General features: G+C 44.7%; 1 protein-coding gene across 6 annotated transcripts in view; it reads right to left on the bottom strand.

Annotated features, from left to right (window-relative positions):
- LOC111871414 (nocturnin) overlaps positions 1 to 20411 on the bottom strand; it is a 38215-nt gene that overhangs the window by 1578 nt on the left and 16226 nt on the right. Inside the window, exons 2-5 of one of the 6 annotated variants that reach the window (XM_023864507.2) lie at positions 15216 to 15376; positions 1974 to 2197; positions 1777 to 1842; positions 912 to 1033 (exon numbers count right to left, since the gene is read on the bottom strand). In XM_023864507.2, the coding sequence (XP_023720275.1) occupies positions 912 to 1033; positions 1777 to 1842; positions 1974 to 2197; positions 15216 to 15289 (486 nt within the window). In that variant the 5' untranslated portion in view covers positions 15290 to 15376. Of the gene's footprint in view, positions 1 to 911; positions 1034 to 1776; positions 1843 to 1973; positions 2198 to 5639; positions 5792 to 6031; positions 6141 to 9730; positions 9824 to 15215; positions 15377 to 18214; positions 18574 to 20411 lie in introns of those variants that run through there. The other 5 variants (XM_023864505.2, XM_023864506.2, XM_023864510.2 and 2 more) reach the window with 5 other exon arrangements.

Raw genomic sequence — 20411 nt, forward strand, 5'->3', positions numbered from 1 at the left:
ATCCTTCTTGACTTGATCATTCTAATTACACTTGGAGAAGAGTACAAGTTATGAAGCTCCTCATTATGCAGTTTCCTCCAACCTCCTGTCACTTCATCTCTCTTCGGTCCAAATATTCTCCTCAACACCTTGTTCTATGTTCCTCCCTTAGGCTGGGGCCACACGAGGACACAAAATGCGTCCGTTGTGACGAGCGTCGTGACGTCCGTTGTAGAAATAAACAAGAGAGGCGAATGCTACGCTTTCTTCTGGCTCCACTGCAGACAAAAAACTACGCACCGCATTCTGCAACTGTGTGGTGTCCTCAGCAACGTCCGTCACAAAGTACGTTCGTTAGAACGGACGCATTTTGTGCGCTCATGTGGCCCCAGCCTTAAGGTCAGAGACCAATGCTACAGTTATTAAGTTGGATCCCTTACTGAATGTGTTGAAACAAAGCGAAGGGCTTTCTGAAGTCTTGTTTGAGCACCACATAATGTAAAGCTTAAATACACATCGATGCAATAAAAGCGAGAACATGTTTATTGGGATGAAGGAACATGAAGATTAAGTGAATTAGACTTTCCTATTAAAACCTCTAGGAAATTAAGCTTATTACGGTTTGTAAGATTTGAGGCTTTCACGGCGGTGACTATGAAGAAAGCAATCTTCTGGGATTTGGAACCGGTCCGGTTCTCACGGTCTCTTCGCTTGCTGATTTCTTATATTTTTCCTTCTACCCTGAAGATGGAGGCGATACGTTCCTCCGAAACGTCGGTTAACACCACATATACACGGTGCCAAATCCCAGAAGACTGCTTTCTTTACTATGGTTTGTTTTACACCGGTAACACGAGGGTTTGAAACAGGAATATGGACGAATTTGGTCTACATCCTACAAATTCTAGAGGGTGTTTCTTGAGAGAGCGCACCTGGAGACATATGACGTCCGGACAGTATTCCACGATCTCTTCTATGATGTGGTAGCGTCTGGACCTCCATTCTAGCGCCTCATCCGGGCAGCAGACGAAGTTATCGTTCATCTGTCCCAGCGCTGTGAAAGGACACAACATAAGCATTATTACTCTGTGATATGTGACGCCACATTTATTTATTTATTTAACAACGCGATATCAATATCTCAGATTACACAGCGCTGAACGNTGTAGTCTGGTAATAGTTTACTGACATTTCGGAGGAACGCACTACCTCCGAAACATCGGTTACTTCTTGTGGATCATTTAACAACGCGATATCAATATCTCAGATTACACAGCGCTGAACGCTATGATGGTACATGAATGATGAATTGAAAAGGATTGGGAAGGAAGCGTTCGCGCCCTAATCATGGTATTATCCAGGAATTTGCCCGGATGTCCCGGCAGAGATTCGAATCCAGTACCTCCGGATATAAGTCAAGATGGTTGCCCTTATACCAAGCCACTCGCTAAACATCAGTAAACTTTACCAGACTACACGGTATCACCATTCCAGACGGTAGTACTCCTCATACTCTCCGCCATGAGGACCCCAGATCTCACAACCTGACATAAACAGCTTTAAGGTACCGCATCGATTATTTTCAACAACTATTTTAATATTATCATCCCATTTTGACCGACATGGCAATTAGTTGCCCTAAGGCATTAAGGGTACATAAAATGTATTGTATGCATTTATTTACCCTTCATATACATACATGACGGATTTCACACTAACATCGGCGGATAGTTTGAATTATAAATATCACTTGGACTTCGGCCCCCCACAGTTACCGCCATAGCCACATATACGCACCTTGTGAGAGGACATTCCACTGTAACACTCGGACGTGGCATGGACTAGACACAGCTTCACCACAAACTGCAAAGAAACATTTCTTGTTAAACTTCACGCAAATGCAAATGTTCCTTGAATCACCCTGTATAAACTACATGTACGTGTAAACGCTTTTTGAATCAACCTGATATTGTACAAGATTGCAAGAAGGGTACCTCTGGACAGGACATTCCACTGCAAAACACGGACACCATCCGGTGTGTCCCCGGACTGCCCCTGGAGGCGCCTGAAAGACCGCTTCACGAGGGGTGGCAGATTCCCCAGCTGCTGGTGGCAATGCTGCATCAGCTCGTCTCTGCTCATGCGCGGAGGCAGGTCCACGTCCCCATCCTGCGTATCCTCATTCAGGATCTTGGGCGCAGACGTGAAGCTGCCCATTCTGGAACACCAAAGCAACACAATCCTTACTTGTTCCTTGGCTGTACGGTACTCTGAAAACCTTCGCCTCCCTTTCAACAGGCTCCAAATCTTCTCTTCTCTTACTTGCCTTTTTGCCTCCACATCTTCAATTTGAGCTACCGTAAATCATTCTGTGCATCTTCCAGACACCTAAATTTGGGCTCTACAACTTTTACTTTATTTCTCCATTACTTAACAAGCTGGCCCTTACTGAAGATTATCAATGTTCTAACAGCAAAGAAAGACATCAACAGTAACTCGAACCAATGACGAATGCTCCAACATAACGAACAGCCGACACCCGGAATATGAAGGCAAACTTGTCCCTCTTCTTAGTAATGTGCCACGCCATGAAAACATATGGAGATATGGAGGTACAGCTCCACACTTCATGACAACGACCAAACGGTTACTGGGCAGAATGCAAAGTTTTAGTGTCTTGAAGCCCGTACCTCACAGGAAACACCCCGTCTNTCACGCCATGAAAACATATGGAGAGATGGAGGTACAGCTCCACACTCCATGACAACGACCAAACGGCTAGTGGGCAGAATGCACAGTTTTAGTATATTGAAGTCCGTACCTCACAGGAAACACAATCCGTCTCCATAACAACGCCCAACCGGTTAATGCTGTTTAGGGAAATAATCGCTGTTTACTGTGAGAACCATACGGAACACACAAATACACTGTGTGGGCAGAATGCAGAGTTTTAGTATCTTGAAGTCCGTACCTCACAGGAAACACACTCCGTCTCCACAGCAACAATCAATCGGTTAATGCTGTTTAGGGAAATAATCGCCGTTTACTGTGAGAGCCATACGGAACACACAAATACACTGTGTGGGCAGAATGCAGAGTTTTAGTATCCTGAAGTCCGTACCTTACAGGGAACACTCTGTCTCCATGACAACGCCCAACCGGTTAATGCTGTTTTAATGCACGATCGTTCTCGGCATAGGGTCCCGTCTATTTTTATTCTTTCCAGACTTTTATGTGTTTCAAAATGGGGCCTCATCTTCGATGGGAGGAGGGGTCTGACTGCTACTGGTTCCCCCCCCCCCTTACTGCGGAGTAACTCTGCTGTTGCTCACTCCTCCTCAGTCACTCCTCGGTGGGATCAGCAAGATCTCTTACGTATTGACCATACAACGTACGTTGGTGTTTCGTAAGATTTTCATAATTTACAACATCAACCGGTTCGTAGTTGTCATGGAGACGTTTTTCCTGTGGGAAATAATATTTATATAAGTTTCAAGGTAAGTAAGATAGTGAACTGAGCAAACCCTGGGGAGACACAGACCTGTTCAGCTTCTTTGTAAACGTGTAAAAATAGGAACAATATTTTTGTACAAGTAAACACGTCACAAGATGAACACTCCATGAAGACAACGATAAAAGACGGATATTTCTCATCATAAAAGGCTTACCAGGACGATGGTCCTATTTTGTGAATAAAAATCCGAATCATGAGCCTCAATGGGGCCCTCGATGCCACAACAGACTAGCTGACGACTCGTCAGCTGTAAAGTGGCTGAGACTGATTCAGGTTCAAAGGGTTGACTAAACCACTACAGTAAACCCTGGTTAATTCGGATTAATTTTTTTTGGGAGGGGCAGTAATCTGGATCAATGAATCAAAAATAGTCCTAAAAGAAAATAATAGGAAAATTTAATAATACAGATAATGCTGATGAAAATAAATTTAACTGCAGCAATTTATTCCTTTGTCAGAAGCTGAAATTCAGGGTCTCCTTCACCCAGCTCAAGCCAATCTTGGATATTTTCTTGAGTGGTTTCAGTCTCTCCAGCTGCCCTCAACATGGTCTGAAAGTCCTCTTGCTCCTAAATCCCATGCACCTTTTAAAATATATACTAAACTGTGAATATAATTTTCATTTTTCATATTTCGATCCGGATTATCCGACATCCGAATTGGCTGCAACCGGATTAGCGAGGGTCTATTGTATTATGAATAGAACTGGGGTCTGTAAATATATCTTCAGGTTTAATTGATAACGCACTGAAACATTCTGCGTATCACGAACTTTGAGAACCAGTTGTGTACACAAAAATTTGTTTCGTCCCTGAACACGTAAACAATTTGTCAGCTTGTGTTCAGTAAGCAATGTCACTGTCGGTTGAAACAGACAACTACATTACCCACTCAAACACTCGTAGTTCCAAAAGTTGGATCGTGATCAACCTGCCGCTGGTACCACTTTCGCATACGTTCAATTCACACAAATCGCTTCGTCAGTCAGTGAGGTAAACTGCTGCGGGCCCTCGCCAGCTCAGTCATTCTTGGTTCCTACAGGACTCATGACCATATTTCATATCTAACGACTCTGGAGTAATGCAACTTCCCTCTCTTACGTTGTACACTTCAGTAAATTGCTGCTGGCCCTCGCAAGTACAGTCACTGTTGGTTTCGGACCGCGTCTGGACCCAAGACCATATTTTTGTTCGTGCCAGACGTTAACGTGATTTGAAACGGGGCTTCCTCTTCGACCTCTACTGGGGTTCTCTTAGTTTAGCCAGCCAGTCTGACCGAATGACTGGCTGACTGCTAATTTGCTGCTGGTTGCCAGTACAGTGATCCTTGGTTCCGAGCCCCACGGGAACCATAACCACACTTTACTTCCTTACGGATTCGGAACTTCAGACTTACTTAGTCGCCAAATCCAGGAAACATATTTACCCACTCAGAGGAACCACCATCGGTCTCCATAGCAACGCCCAACCGGTTAATGCTGTTAGGGAAACAATCGCTGTTTACTGTGAGAACCATACGGAACACATAAATACACTGTGTGGGCAGAATGCAGAGTTTTAGTATCTTGAAGTCCGTACCTCACAGTAAACACACTCCGTCTCCATAGCAACGCCCAACCGGTTAATGCTGTTTAGGGAAACAATCGCTGTTTACTGTGAGAACCATACGGAACACATAAATACACTGTGTGGGCAGACTGCGAAGTTTTTGTGTTGATGCACGTGGCATGTAGGGTCATACCTCGGCCTTGCGACTTCATGCGTACCCAGAAAAGGGTCGTAAGTCGAGTTCATCATAATATGGGGGGTATAGAATTGTTCCCAGTGCTCAAAGCTCAGGCCCATTTCTTGACATTTTTACCCCCTAATACCTTATGATTCTACCACTTTTATTACATCAATAAAGAGACATTAAGTAACATCAGTATCAAACATTTAAACCGAGTCAATACTTCACCATGAATCATTAAGAATGTCATAAGAGAATTATAAAATGCCGTAGGTCCAAATTGGAGTTTCCAATTCGAAATCCGAAAATTCTGAGCTTAAGTCTAATGGGATCGTCAAATCCGGAAGTTCCGAAGACTTTAAGTATGAGGCAGAGATATCACTGTATAGCAGACCAGCTTAGTCCACTTTCTCCTCACCCTGCATCCATGCCAAGCACAACTGTCATATACAGAAAGCAAACTCGCCGTACTCCTCACGCACATAACCTGCAACTTCTAGCCAGGTCACTGACCAAACAAATTAAAGAATATACATGAGACGTAAGCGCAAAGTGAAAACAAATCACTTCCTTGTGTCACATGCAGATCGTTTTTAATAACTTATACCCTTTTTACCAGTAAAACTGCCGCTTTATGACTCGTTCCTTGATGTACGCATGCGTAGGAACATGAAATCGATAAGCACGGTCACTGTATCGACTATGTCAACAAATATAATTGTATAATTATGCAGAAACTATAATAAACATTTAATCTGTAATATAACCAACTCAGCTACGTGATTGTAGCAACAATTAATAGAGATATACCTGGATCTTATTGAACACACACACACACACACACTCAAGAACAGCTGACAGGTGAACACTTGGCCTTTGCACCGCTTGGCGCCACTGTCGCAAGTGGGAGTTGAATGTTTTGTACGCACTGACGAAATAGAGCGATGTCTCTTCCGGCCGTTCAGCGAGTATCGGGAAAATAACACGTCAGCCCAATTACTCCTACGCACGGAGCAACGCGGTAGACATATTGCGGTTCTGCGAAGTGTCAAATCATAAATGAGACAGGATGTCGATCTCTGAATAACCTAGATACCCGTGAATAATATTTCACTTGAAGTGCCTGTGTGTCCATTATCACAGAGAATATCACACTTCACACGTAACATACAGTACGTGGTAAATTCTCATAAAAGTTACAATTGGGATTAACAATGACAGTTGCATTTCGACATATACAGGAAGGCCCCATAAGTTAACCTAACACGTTATCTCGTAATAACGGGAATGTTCAGATTTAAACAATGAAGTCAGTTTGTAGAACGGCAACACAGCGCTGTGAGTTGTGCCCTTACTTCAAACAGTGTTTTCTTTTTTAATTCATTAAGTAATAAATCAATTTTTAACGTATTTTTAGTGTACATTTTACTAACCAGTTAACTGAGATCTGGGCCACCTTGTAGTTTCTTCTTCCTCCCAGCCACTAAGTAAAGTTACTGAGCTAATTGGACCGATCAGTAACTTATTCTCACTTGTATTGTGGAGGTGCTTGGTTCGAAACTTGGCCGAGACAGCCACTTTATGAAAATGCCTGTGATATTCCTTCAATTGGGCCAGGACAGCATCCTTCCAAATCCATTACAATTCATTCATTATTCATCTTACGATTCAAAGCTCAACAGTCTGAGATGAATAAGTTAAGTTATCACTGGATGACTTCCTCTTATTCTTGCTTTTATCCTTACGATTAGACCCTCTGTACTGTGCAAGTTCAGAATTGAATTCTGAAAGTAATGAATCCCTTACACATTCGGTAGGCCTCCTCGGATGGGGGGATCGGCCCTTCGCAAAGCTGCTATCTATACAGGACGACATAACGATAGTAAGAACAGAGACATAAGCCTTTTTTTTATTACTATTCTTATTGGGGTGGGACTAAGTCCCTGTACTGCAGCCACTTCTGGCCTACTGTACCAGCCCCAGATGATAGGTGAGGGTGATTGTGGAGCAGTTGGTGGAATGAAGATTGGCAGGGGAAACCGAAGTACTCGGAGAAAACCTGCCCCAGCGCCACTTTGTCCATCACAAATCCCACAAGACCAGACCCCGGGCTCGAACCCGGGCCGCCGCGTGGGAAGCCAGCGACTAACCGCCTGAGCTATGTCGCGCCAACATACACGCATGCTCATAGCATGACTCATCCTACAATTCCGTGTTCGAGCAGTAAGAAACATTTCACCCCTCAGACGATGAACTGCTTTGTGTTTATACTTGCGGCAAAACCGCGACTTTGTAATATCAGAGGTTCTCACAGCGGTCAGTATGATAGTTTGAGGGTCTCTTGTGATGTGACGCTCTGTATTTTGGTACGAAACGTCGGTAAACATCCCACAGTTGACATCATTCCGAAAGTAAGATCACCTAGAAAAATGATTTGTGCCCAACAAGACCTGCAGCGCGGCCATGTTGGTTCTTTCATACGCTTAAAACTGAATGTACTCGCAAAGTTGGATTTGTGGCTCTCACAGCGGTCACTATTAACATTAGCGCCATGTAGCTCGGGCAACATGGAATCGGGATAGCGCAATCAGTATAGCGACTGGCTACTAGCTGGATGACAGGTCGGAGTTCCAGTCCCGGTGGGGGAAAGAATTTTCTCTTCTCTACATCGTCCAGACCGATTACGGGGCCCTTTCCCTGGAGGTAAAGCGGCCGAGGCGTGAAGCTAACCACTCACCTCCAACTAGTGCCGAGGTCAAGGAAACGTGGATCTATACATCCACTCCACCATACGTCTTCATGACGTGGTAATTAATTAGTTATACACATGGACAACTTTACCCTTTACCTTCGGAGGAAGGGCTGCGCCATAGCTCAAGCGGTTAGTCGCTGGCTTCCCACCGCGACGGCCCGGGTTCGAACCAGGGTCTGGTCAAGTAGGACTTGTGGTGGACAAAGTGGCGCTGGGACAGGTTTTCTCCGAGTACTTCGGTTTCCCCTGCCAATCTTCATTCCACCAACTGCTCCACAATCACCTTCACCTATCATCTGGGGCTGGTACAGTAGGCCAGAAGTGGCCGCAGTACAAGGGACTTAGTCCCACCCCACTAACATTAAAAAAAAATATCTTCGGAGGAACATATGACCGCCACCTTCAGAATAGAACAGGAAACCAATCAAGCAATTTGCAGCAAAGCAACAAGCCGAGCAGAGAACTTATAACAAACTAAACGGTGTCAAATCAATATTCTTCTGACCCAAGAATATAAGAACCTTAGTTTTTTTAGTTTCTTGGGGTTGGGTGGGACTAAGTCCCTTGTAGTGCGGTCACTTCAGGCCTATTGTACCAGCCCCAGATGATAGGTGAAGGTGATTGTGGAGCAATTGGTGGAATGAAGATTGGCAGCGGAAACAGAAGTACTCGGAGAAAACCTGCCCCAGCGCCAATTTGTCCATCACATGACCTGACCTGGACTCGACTCCAGGACACCGGTGACTAAGTGCCTGAGCTGTGGCACAGCCTGTGAGGACCTTGATCCAACAGAATATTTTTAAGGCTGACAGAAACTGCTGCGTACCTGACGCAGGGCGCCACCCACTGTTTGCAACGGGTAAAATTCAAGGTAAAGTGATTACACACCGCGCCATGAAGACGTATGTTGGAGTGGAGGTACACTTTCAAGCATTCTTAACATCAGCACTAGACGAACATGACTGGTCAGTCACACCCCCGGGGAAACAGCCCTGACTACCCACTGGACTTAAGACTGAGTATGCCCCAGAGCCGATCTGGGCACTGTGAAGAATAGAAAAAAATCTTTTGCCCCTGCCCGAAATTGAACCCTGATACTCTTGCCGGCCACTCCGTACCCTAGTCACTGACCTATGCCGCCTCCAATATTCGAAAACTGAACCACACACTAAGGCCGGTGCACTTGGGCGCCAATTTTTTTTTCAAAATTGAGATGGCGAGGGGACACCAAATCTGCTAAAAAAGTTTTGCGTTTAACCTTCATATGACCACTTTCACTGACCGCCCTGGACTATTCAGGATACAAGACTGACTGACTCCATAAAGCTGAGTTCTTCTTGAGAAGCTGCTAGTTGCACAGCCACACAAGAACTTCCCAACATTTTATAGAGCCCGAAGGTACATTACTACGTTCATAACAGCCATCTACCGGTCCCTATCCTAAGCCAGATAAATCAAGTCCATACCATCGAATCCTACATCTCTAAAATATATTTTAATATTATTATTTCACCTACGTCTAGGTCTTTCTACTTGTCTATTTCCTTCTGGGGATAGAAGAATGATTATTTTAAAATAATTTTTATTTTAGGATAAATACTTTATTTTTAATCTTCTCTCTCCCCCAGTTCCGTTCAATTTCGGCGTCTTTTTTTTTAATATATAGGGGGCGCTGTGAGACGCCTGCCCCCCTGACGACGCCAGTGCCTGTGGGGTCAATTTGGGTCGGGTATCGTTCAAACCAGAACGTCACTCACCGCTGGATGGCAACTCGCTGCAGCAAAGGGTTTCTCTTGAGCCGAGTGTCCGCCTCGCTGTGCCTCATTGCTTGAGACATAGTCACACAACGCCAAACTGAGCTGCTACCTCCGGCCCCTGACTATATACCTCACTGGCTCCTCCCCCGCGCCGCTTATCTACACCTCCCTGCACACTGCCGTCCCCACGAAACATCACCCGCTTCACAAAAACATGTTTCACTTCAGTCACCCTTCACAACACACTGATTACTATATACAGAACAAAGCCTGCTCTGTGCTTTAAGCATTACGCCATGAAGACGTATGGGGGAGTGGACGTACAGATCCATATATTCTTGACGTCGCCACTAGATGGAGGTGAGTACTCAGCTTCAATTCCCGGCTCCTTTACCCGCCGGGAAAGAGCCTTCCCGTAGCCGGTTTGGACGACGTGGTAAAGAGAAAATGATTTACCCTACAGGGACTCGAACTTCGATCCCTCGTCTGCCAAGCCCGCAGCTAGTCGCTATACCGACTGAGGTATCCCAGCTTAGTTTCCTGTGAGGTAGGAACTAAATTAATATGTACACCGTGTGACAATAAAGTTCCCGAACTGACGCTATTACAGGAATACTACTAATTCCATCTATTGGGGATGAACGGGACTAGTTAGAGAGAACGTTTATTTATATGATCTGCAAGTTTCGGCTTGTTTGGTCGATGCAAATGAGGATTGCAGTTGTTTGGTGAAGTTAGTTTTTTGTCGTGTCGAAGTTTCCAAACGGAACAGAGAGCAGCGATCAAGTTTTGTGTAAAATTGAAGAAAACGGCTACTGAAACGTTTGAAATGTTGCAAAGTGCGTACGGTGAGGAATGTCTATCGAGGACAAGTGTGTCTGAATAGCATAAAAGGTATACAGAAGCTCAGAACGTGAGAATGCAAAAATAGCGGGTGAAAACAATGTTGACTGCAATTTTTATGCTAAAGTTGTGATTCATCACGAATTTGTGGCGGAAGTAAAACAGACTGTAAATGGTAAATTCCATAAAAAGGTGATAAAGAGACTGACCGCTCGAGTTCCGTGCGTTAGACCCGAGTTACAGGAAACAGGGTCCTGGTATCTTCTGCACGACAATCCACCGGCGCATTTTTCGGGAGTTGTCTTCTGAGTTTTCGGCAAAACGAGGGATCCCCGTGTTATCCCATCCACCCTACGACCCGCATTTAGCACCGACTTTTTTTTTCTATTTCCCAAATTAAAAATTGCGAAGAAGTGGACGAGATTCGAGGCTGTTTCATCAACAGACAGCGACGAAAGAACTGAAGGCGATACGGGAAGAAGCGTTTTCTGTGGAATCCGATTCGATGCATTAGTGACATAAAATTTATGCGGAAGCGAGCGGGGACTGAACTAAGTGATGGTAGTAATACATTTTCAATCTTCTTTTGTGTGTGTGTGTGTGTGTGTGGGGTTTTAATGACCTCAGTTCGGGAACTTAATTGTCACACTTTGTATATAAGAGTATTATTTAGATGAATTAAGGTACTTTCCCATTTAAGGTCTTCAAAATTAAACCCGTCCACTGTCAAAGCTACCAAATTATCCCTCTATTCCAAGCTAATTCGACACTTATTCAGAAAATCAAAATCCCGCAGCCTCTGTCTCAAGCCACTGCGTCTGAGCATTCTAACGTCTTCACCTTAATATTGTCCTTTTGAGCAGGGCGAACGGGCGCACCCTAGGAACCTTCTGACAGTGGTGATACTATATCTGAACACCCCAAAGCCCCGCAGTAAGGTTTTAATTCATCAAAAGTGGGCCTTTTGCTGTGGACGCCCAAACATTGTCTTTAAAATTTATGTAACAATCATATAATCAAATTCCGCGTCTTTTCACAGAACGTGAACTGATAATTTATTTCCCGAATACCCAGGCCACTGAGCACTGCTCAGGCCCTAGATAATATCCACGCACGAAATTGACGTACCCGGACGTCGGCCTAGTATGTCCCGCCATTTCTCATTATTTTCCTTCTGGCATTCAAAAGGCTTCAGGAAGGAAAACAAACATGAGATTTGGAACTTATCACGATGATATTAAAATGGAGCTTGGAGAAATGGAACGGGGGTGTGAACTTGATTCCTATGGCTCATGATAATGACCAGTGGCGGCTCTTACGAATACGGTAATTAACCGCCGGGTTTCATAAAAGGCAGGGAATTTCTTCACAAGCTTCGGCCTTATTCACTCCTCAAGAATTGAGCTGCAGGTTGCATTACTACTAATTGTGATGATCAGAGTATTCTCGGATCTGATGCCGTATAGTCTGGTACACATGTACCAACGTTTTCGAAGAATCTGCTGCTTCTATGTCCAGTGTCGAAGAGGAAGACAACGAGTTCATCCAAAACGTCGGTAAATACCCACCAGAACTCGTCACATCCCATAAGATAGAAATTCTTATAAATTAAATTTATATTAAAGTAATTTCATAATAAATCGCTATCCTGAAGATCCAGGAAGGATATTACTTCGAAACACTGGAGATTCTGTATCGAATTATACAGAATGTCACATCCCAGGAGACGGGAATTTTTATAAATTAAATTAATTTCTTAATAAATCGCTACCCTGAAGATGTAGGAAGGAGATTCCTTCGAAACACTGGAGATTCTGTATCGAATTATACAGGATGTCACATCCCAGGATATGGAAATGTTTATACATTAAATTAATTTCTTGATAAATCGCTACCCTGAAGATGGAGGAAGGATATTCCTTCGAAACATTGGAGACTCTTTATGTCACATCCCAGGAGACGACAACCTTCACGAATGTCGCCGTCAGGGCTTCGTATCTCACAAATTTGACTCTAATTTAATTTTGAGGTGAGGGAGGGGGCTATCCAGGGTTAAGAAGCCCGGACTGTGGCAAGCAGCCGAAGAGATGGTAATCACGGAACGTGACGTCCTTTGTGGTCTATGCAAATCGGCGCCTTGCGACACGCTGCCTGCTAAACTGGAGTGCGTTTTGCTTAACAATGGGGAGCACACACAGATCTGTCTGCCCCCTCGGCCGTGACATGCTCGCCAGGGAACCAGAAACAAACATAACCCCTGAACTCTCCCCACAATTTCGCGGTCGGGAAGCACTCTCTTCTTCTGGCATGTGACGCCGTGTCAAAAGGAAACGTAAAGTTGTCCCTCAAGCACTACACCATGAAGGCGTATGGGAGAGTGGATGTACATATCCACGTATTCTTGACCTCGGCACTAGTTGGAGGTGAGTGGTCGGCTTCACGGCCCAGTCGCTTTACTCCCGGGGAATACCCATTGGATAGGAGGCTGGGTGAACCTCAGAACCTGCGTCAACGACGTCGCCCCGACCGGCACTCGAACTCCGACCACACCGTCATCCAAGCCAGTAGCCAGTCGCTATACCGACTGAGCTATCCCGGCTCTAGTGTGACTCCGTGCAGTTTTATAAAAGTATAATGGAGTTTCGGGGCTAAATACTGCCACCATTATCAGGGCAAAATGGTGAGACAGAATTAGCCTTACTAGGCTGTTTCGGGAAATACTGCTTAATGAGGATCTTCATAACTTGTATTCTTCGCCAAGCATAATTAGAATGATCAAGTCAAGGAGGATGAGGTGGGCAGAAAATGTAGCACGAATGGGGGAAGACGACTGCATAGGGGATTTGGGGGGACAACCAGAAGGAGACGACTAAGAAGGCCAACACATAGATGGAAGGACAAATTAAAGTGGTTCTTAGAGAGATAGGATGGGATGATATGGACTGGATTGATCTGGCTCAGGATAGGGACCAGTGAATGGCTCTTGTGGACAGGGTAATGAACCTTCAGGTTCCATAAAATGCTGGGAAGTTCTTGAGTAGCTGAGCGACTGGCAGCTTCCCAGGACGTGTTTGCTCTGCAGGTAACCAACTCCCTCATTCTGTAGTAACTGAAGCGCTGGGTCCGCATTTACCGACTGAGGATGTGATACTGTGCTGCGTGATCAGGGCCCTCGCACAGCTAAGAGGCAGGCGAACAATGGCGGAAAATGATAATTAGAAGGGGCAAATCGAAAACACTCACAGAAAAACCTCCTCAGGTGAAACTTCGTCCACCGAGATTCTCACATGAAGTTACCCGGGACTGAGCCTGACGCTATGAGGTGAGAAGCCAGTAGCCAGTCACGTGGGCGGTGGCATTCGTGAAAAAGATTTTGCCTTTCTGCGCCGAAAATTTGGAGGACAGGCAGACCATAAGAAAAGCGGAAGAACCAGTTCTAATTTTTAAACCTTGGGCCCGAAACAGCCTTAACGACCTAACTCCACGGATCTGCGTTCTTGTTCAGAAGTCGTCAGTTGCGCAGTTTCTCAAGAATGTTCCTCCCTTAACGTCAGAGAGCAAGTGTAAGTATACAAGACCTCGGACTTGGACGGATTCTTCGGGTCGATGCAGGGAAAGGGAAATGGACAATCATGACGAAGATGGTAGAAGAATTTTTGCAAATTCTCTTTGCGACCGCGCCAGTAACAGTAGAATGTGATTCTAGCGGAGAGGCTGATGTCTGAGGACCAATAAATGTTGTGGGAGAGAGAGAGAAGAGAGAATTGTGCCTACTCTGGGGACAGGGTAAAGCGATGGGAACTGAAGGTTAAGGAATTACGAAGCAGATTCCGTTATGGTCAGGGGAAATACGTTGAGCTTGGGGGGAATTTCGATACTATCGTTGGAAGGGCTGTTTCAGAGTGAAATTATAGTATAACAGTGGGAGGAATATATTATGGCGAGATTTTTTTTTGTAACAATTTGAGGGCTATGTGTGAAGCATTTGCTCTAGGACCGAGGAAAACGGCAGCAGACCATCGTGTTGACTGGTCGCATGCAACCCAGCCGTCCGGCGTTTATATACACATACCCTAACCCCAAAAAGTTCGTGTAAATAATATTTACAAATTCATTTCCAAGGCCACAGGAAAAACACTGCATCTCCATTATAAAGACCAGTAGGTTAATACTAGTTAGGGAAATGATCGCTGTTCATTCTGAAAATCATATTGCACACATGAACACTGGGGGCATGCGGTAGCGTAGTTGGTTGAGGCAGTATGCTACGAGCCGGAAGATCGCGGGTTCAATACCCGATGAGGTCACTGGATTTTCCAACTGACCTCATCCTTCCAGCCGCATTACGACCCTGGGGTCGACTCTCCCTCTAACAGAAATGAGTATCAGGAATGTTCCTGGGGAGTAAAGGCCGGTAGGCGAGTAAGGCTGATAGCCTCACCGCCATCTGTGAGCCGATTATCTAGAAACGTCTCAGAACCCTATGGGCCTCCACGGCGTGTCACAGAGGTAGCTTTATCTTTTTTAACATAAATAAAGCCTGTGGGCAAAATGTAAACATTTCAGCAGTTGGTATATATGATTACCATTCTGGTTTCAAGACGTAATGCAAAATTACCGTTCCGGGTGGGAATTCTCTCACCTAGGCAGTCGAAGCATCCGCCGGAACATCCTGGCCGGAGTCCAGAGTGGGCGACTGCGCACAATGGAACACATCGCTGGATTGAAAGGGGGTGGGGAGCGTCAAGAGAAAGCCATCAGATGCGCATGCCCGCAACTGCTGCCCACACTTGCTGCGGTTCCCTGCGCGACAGACAGGAATTACGTAACAATAGCCACAAGCTGTGCTTCTGTGCAGTGGACTGGATCCGATCCACTGCCCAGAGGTGTGTAGGATGTCGCTCGCGCTGCCACACAGTGGTGGAGGGATGAACTACATCCTCGTCTCGTTCTTCAGGACTGACAGCAATTGGGAATTCTTTATCTTCCTTATTCTCTGGAAGTAAGCCTGTTTCCCGCTAATGTCACAACAAAAGCTCATGATAGATATTGTGGGATATGATCCAGCATTCGGAAGATATTTAGTTCGAATCTCGACCCCTACACCCACTGTCCTGCGGTTTTCCCCGCCGACATTCCCTCTCAGTACCTTCAAGCAATTTTCGGAATAACTTCTAGATTGCGCAACGATGGCTTCTTTCCAATTCATCTAACCGCCTGTACTGTGGCGCGGCCTAGTTACAAAGGCTAGTTTTTGCTGTGCTAGAGGAGCAGATTACAGCAATAAAAGACATCTTAAAGTGAGGCTAAGTGGTATAATACAACCCAGCTCTGATGAACATACCAATACGTGGTCCCTATTTTTTTTTATTGCTAGTGGCGTGGGACTAAGTCCCTTGTACGGCGGCCACTTCTGGCCTATTGTACCAGCCCCAGATGATAGGTGAGGGTGATTGTGGAGCAATTGGTGGAATGAAGATTGGCAGGGGAAACCGAAGTACTAGGAGAAAACCTGCCCCAGCGCCACTTTGTCCACCACAAATCCCACTTGACCAGACCCGGGATCAAACCCGGGCCGCCGCGGTGGGAAGCCAGCGACTAACCGCTTGAGCTATGGCGCGGCCGATTACGTGGTCCCTAAGAACATAACAACACTGCTATTTTTTTTTTTAAGTTCGTAATCGTACTATATAAACGGAGCATTTCCAGAACTTCTCCAGTTGAGGTTAGGGATTTCGTTTTAGTGAGCTTCCTTTAACGTGCAAAGACAAATGTTGCAAGTACAGAGACATTGTTTTCTCAATAGATTTTATACCCGAACGTTTAACATCGACACCCTTACCGCATTAGGACCACAAAAGATTGGAACATTTGACCTGCAGGCGTACTAGCGTCTTTCCCCTGTAAACTAAACACTTTTAGAGATAGGATTAGGGAAGCTGTTACAAGTAAAGAGGCCTTAGGCGGAGTCTGAATGGAAAAAAGTGAAGTAGTGTGAAGTGTCCTTGTTCGAATGCAGTGATACAAACACAAGCACGTGCCCATTTATGACTTTATATGTTTGGATTTGCACTGTGTGTACCCTACTTATTGTGTGCATTGTTCCCTTTATGTTATAGACTTTCTTTGTCTGTATCAGTGTAAGATTTTCTGCCACCGGGTGAACACCCAACTGCAGTAAAATAATAATAATAATAATAATAATAATAATAATAATAATAATATTAAATTCCCCATTACAATTTCAACAGTGATTTCCTCATACTCATGACGTTAGTCACGCCCACAAGACCTAAGACAGGCAGCGAATCAGTAACGTTTCAATATACGCGACAGATATTTCAGGTTTCAAAACAAAAATCTCCTAAGACATGAATTTCCAGTAGCATATCTTTCGATTTATTGCTCCAATCGAAACAGGTGACATCTAGTGATAAGATTCGTAGTGAAATGTATGAACTGTCAGAATGCCTCAGGATATTTACAATCTCAGTCGCACTGGCGATAACAGCGCCGCCATAACTATACGCCGTTACCTAACATGCGCAGAGACCGCCGCAACAGCGGACGGACAGAAGTATAACACGCTGAGGCACTATGCTACATGCCGGAAGGTCGCCGCTTCGATTCCCAATGAGTTCACTGGACTTTTCAATTGACCTAATCCTTCCAGCCGCACTATGACCCTGGGTTCGACTCAGCCTCTAACAGAAATGAGTACCAGGAATCTTCCTGGGGGTAAAGGGCGGTCAGTGCGTAAGGCTGGTTACTTCACCGCCATCCGTGAGTCTATTGTCTAGAAAATGTGGGAGCCTCGACGTCTCACAACCCCATGGGCCTCCACAGGGCCAGTGCGTGTGGATTCCTCAAGCAAACAAGCGAAAGGTAGTACATAGACCAATTATTTATGGGAATCCCCTTTGTGTGTGTGGACGAGAGACTCAGATGCACGTCCTAGAAGGCAGTAATCCAAATATGTTGGATCTTGGATTCCCCAAGCGGTGGCTATGAAGCATACGAAATTGAATAATCCAACGGGAATGGAACCCACGACCTTCCGGCTTCTAGTATAGTGCCTCAACCAACTACGCCACCGCGTGATGTTACAACATTTACAGAAAGTTATGTAAAAACAAATACCTAAGAACCGTATACATATACATAGTGACTTCAAAGGGTGAGTTAGCGTAACACCCGTTGAGATTCAAAGGCGAGACTCATTGTCCGTTATACAAGCTTTCGTGCTAATAATGTCTCCATTCGTTGTCTCTTGTAATGCTTCCCAGTTCTACATGTTATCGAATGATACATCGAGGCGGACGTTTAACGCCATCTCCCATGAATAACACGCACAAACAATCAATCCGAAACAGACTCCTTTATACTACACTTCACATGTCAACATCAAAATATTGTCAATATTCACAGAATAGACACGATACACTGAAACAAGACTTCTCGCTTGTTCATAACTTACGTTCATGCAAGGTCTTAATGCTTAACAGTTCGTTGCTATGGTAACAGAAGGAATTAAGACGTGGAAAGCAAAGGACTTGTAGGTCTGGCAGAGAGTAGTAAGTAAGGGGTTCTAGGATCCCCGCCCGGAGGTCACCGTTTAAATAAGTATTAAATCGCCATTACCTTACGAGGTAAAGAAGCAGGTGTTTGGGGGGTGTGTAGACGCCGGTAGATGGATCCTCACCCAGTTCGAGGCGTCGCGCCGCCAACCGACGCTTAGCATCTGGAGATGTGAGTAGACTAGCACTGGCTAAGCTCTCTGCCAGGGCCAGGGATTCTCGAATATCGCCGAGGGACGGCATATAGTGGTCCCTTTCTTCAGTCATGGCGCTGAATGTGGAGTGAAGCTTCTAGACGGTCAGGCCTCGCACTGCCTCACACACGCGCCTGTCAAGAAGTGCCACGAGAGACTGTCTTCAGGTCCTTCGAATGGCATTCACGACGCGAGAGCATTTCAAAGAACACCAAACACTGTTCCCACTCTTATAATCTTGGAAGGAACAAAAAGTTTCAAACAAACTCAAATCTGAAACAGTTATCTTCTTTCATCTCTCATAAAGTCTCATTCAAAGACGAGTTGTAACACTCAAGGACGTTTGTCAAAGTCTTCGTAGAAATCGACAGCAAAGACTTGTTCCAACAAGAATCTTCTGTTTCCTCGAAATCCTTTTTTCTTTTCTTGCTTTTTTTTTTTTTGCTCAAGAATGATACATAGTAACATCAACCGATCAGTTCATGTCTTCACAAATTCACAACGTTTAAACAAATTAGAACTGGTTAACATTTCGGTTTATCATCATACAAATACTGGTTCGAATATTTGGATAAGTTCTTCTCACCTCCGAAAGATGACGATAGTGAGTTCACCAAAAAGTAATCATGACAATCACCAATCCAAGGTCACTTCTTATCTGTCGAGGAATATAAATATTATAACTCAGTAATTACAAAACCAGTTTTCAATATTGAAATATTATGTAATGATCTTTAATGTTCAAACTTGTCGAAAGGAGATATTTACACGAGCTATTTATTTAACCCTTTGAAGCGTTAAACGACTGTACCCACAGGCTGCAGGCCTGTATTTGTGTGCCGTATGATTCTCACAATAAAAATTAAGCGGCTGGTCTCTGTAATACCGCCTTTCAGGTTTCGGCAGTCCCTAATCTGAGACAGTAAAATATGGTCATAAATCCCACGGTACTCGGGCCAGAGAATGACTGCGCTGGCGAGGATCAGAAGCAATCGTAAGTGGCAGAAACGTCCTCTCATCAGAGAGGGCGCCTCGCGTCAACAAATCCGCAACTGAGAGTAACAAAAATGTGGTCTTGGGCCCCAGATGGGGATCTGACACATAACTCTGAAAAATATGGTCGTCGATTCCCGTGGTACACGGAACCAACATCAATTTACCTGTCCCACCGATTCGGCTTCAAAGGGCTAAATATCTCTTTATCAAATGTTTTCAGTATTTGATACTATAAAAAACAACGGACGCTGCAGTTCCTGGACAATTTATGGAAAACAAGAAAACGCGTTTATTTGCCCCTAAACGCCCGGAAAAACAAAATACAGATTCCAAGTCATACAGAAATTATTATTCTGAAGAAACCAAATAAAGCTACATGAATCCTGTGATCGCTTTCTAAGCACTTCACATGTGGAAACAACCAGCCTGTATTTCAGGGCACAGTTCGAATGTCTGCATTATTTAAGGGATGACGGAATTTATCAAATAATTCGAAGTTCATGTCCTCCTTTTTTCAAGCAAACACAACTAATCGATAGGCGCCTCTCGTAAGACTGAGAGCCTTGCGGAATGTAACACTGCGTACTCCAATAGAAGTTGATATACGTTTCTGAGGAAAATAATGTCTCTATCTTCAGGATAGAATAATAATCCAAGTACGTAACCAGTAAGAAGCAGGCGTCAAGTTAAAGTTTGGCTTACGCTTAGACCCTAAAAATGGAGACAGTATGTTACCCCGAAACTTTAGTAGGCTTCTACCGGACTATACGGCGTTACATCCCAGAAAATATCAGTGTTCATAATCACCGTTCTGATGACGTAAAATAAAAATGAAATGTAAATAAATTTAAATTTTAAAATTTAATAACGAAAATCCGTAGATAAGAAAATTCCAAATTTGAAAGCTCAGACACGCGCGAGAAAGACGCAGCTCAGCTGTCCGAACGCGCGCGGGTCACCGGTCACAATACGGCGGGCACGCAAGTCTGTCCCCCTATATGTAGCGATCTTTCACCGGCCCCCACGGGTACATGGAGGCTGTATCAACGACCTCAAAACGGCCGTCATACT

The sequence above is a fragment of the Cryptotermes secundus genome, unplaced genomic scaffold (assembly GCF_002891405.2).
Source record: "Cryptotermes secundus unplaced genomic scaffold, Csec_1.0 scaffold261, whole genome shotgun sequence".
Lineage (NCBI taxonomy): Eukaryota > Metazoa > Arthropoda > Insecta > Blattodea > Kalotermitidae > Cryptotermes > Cryptotermes secundus.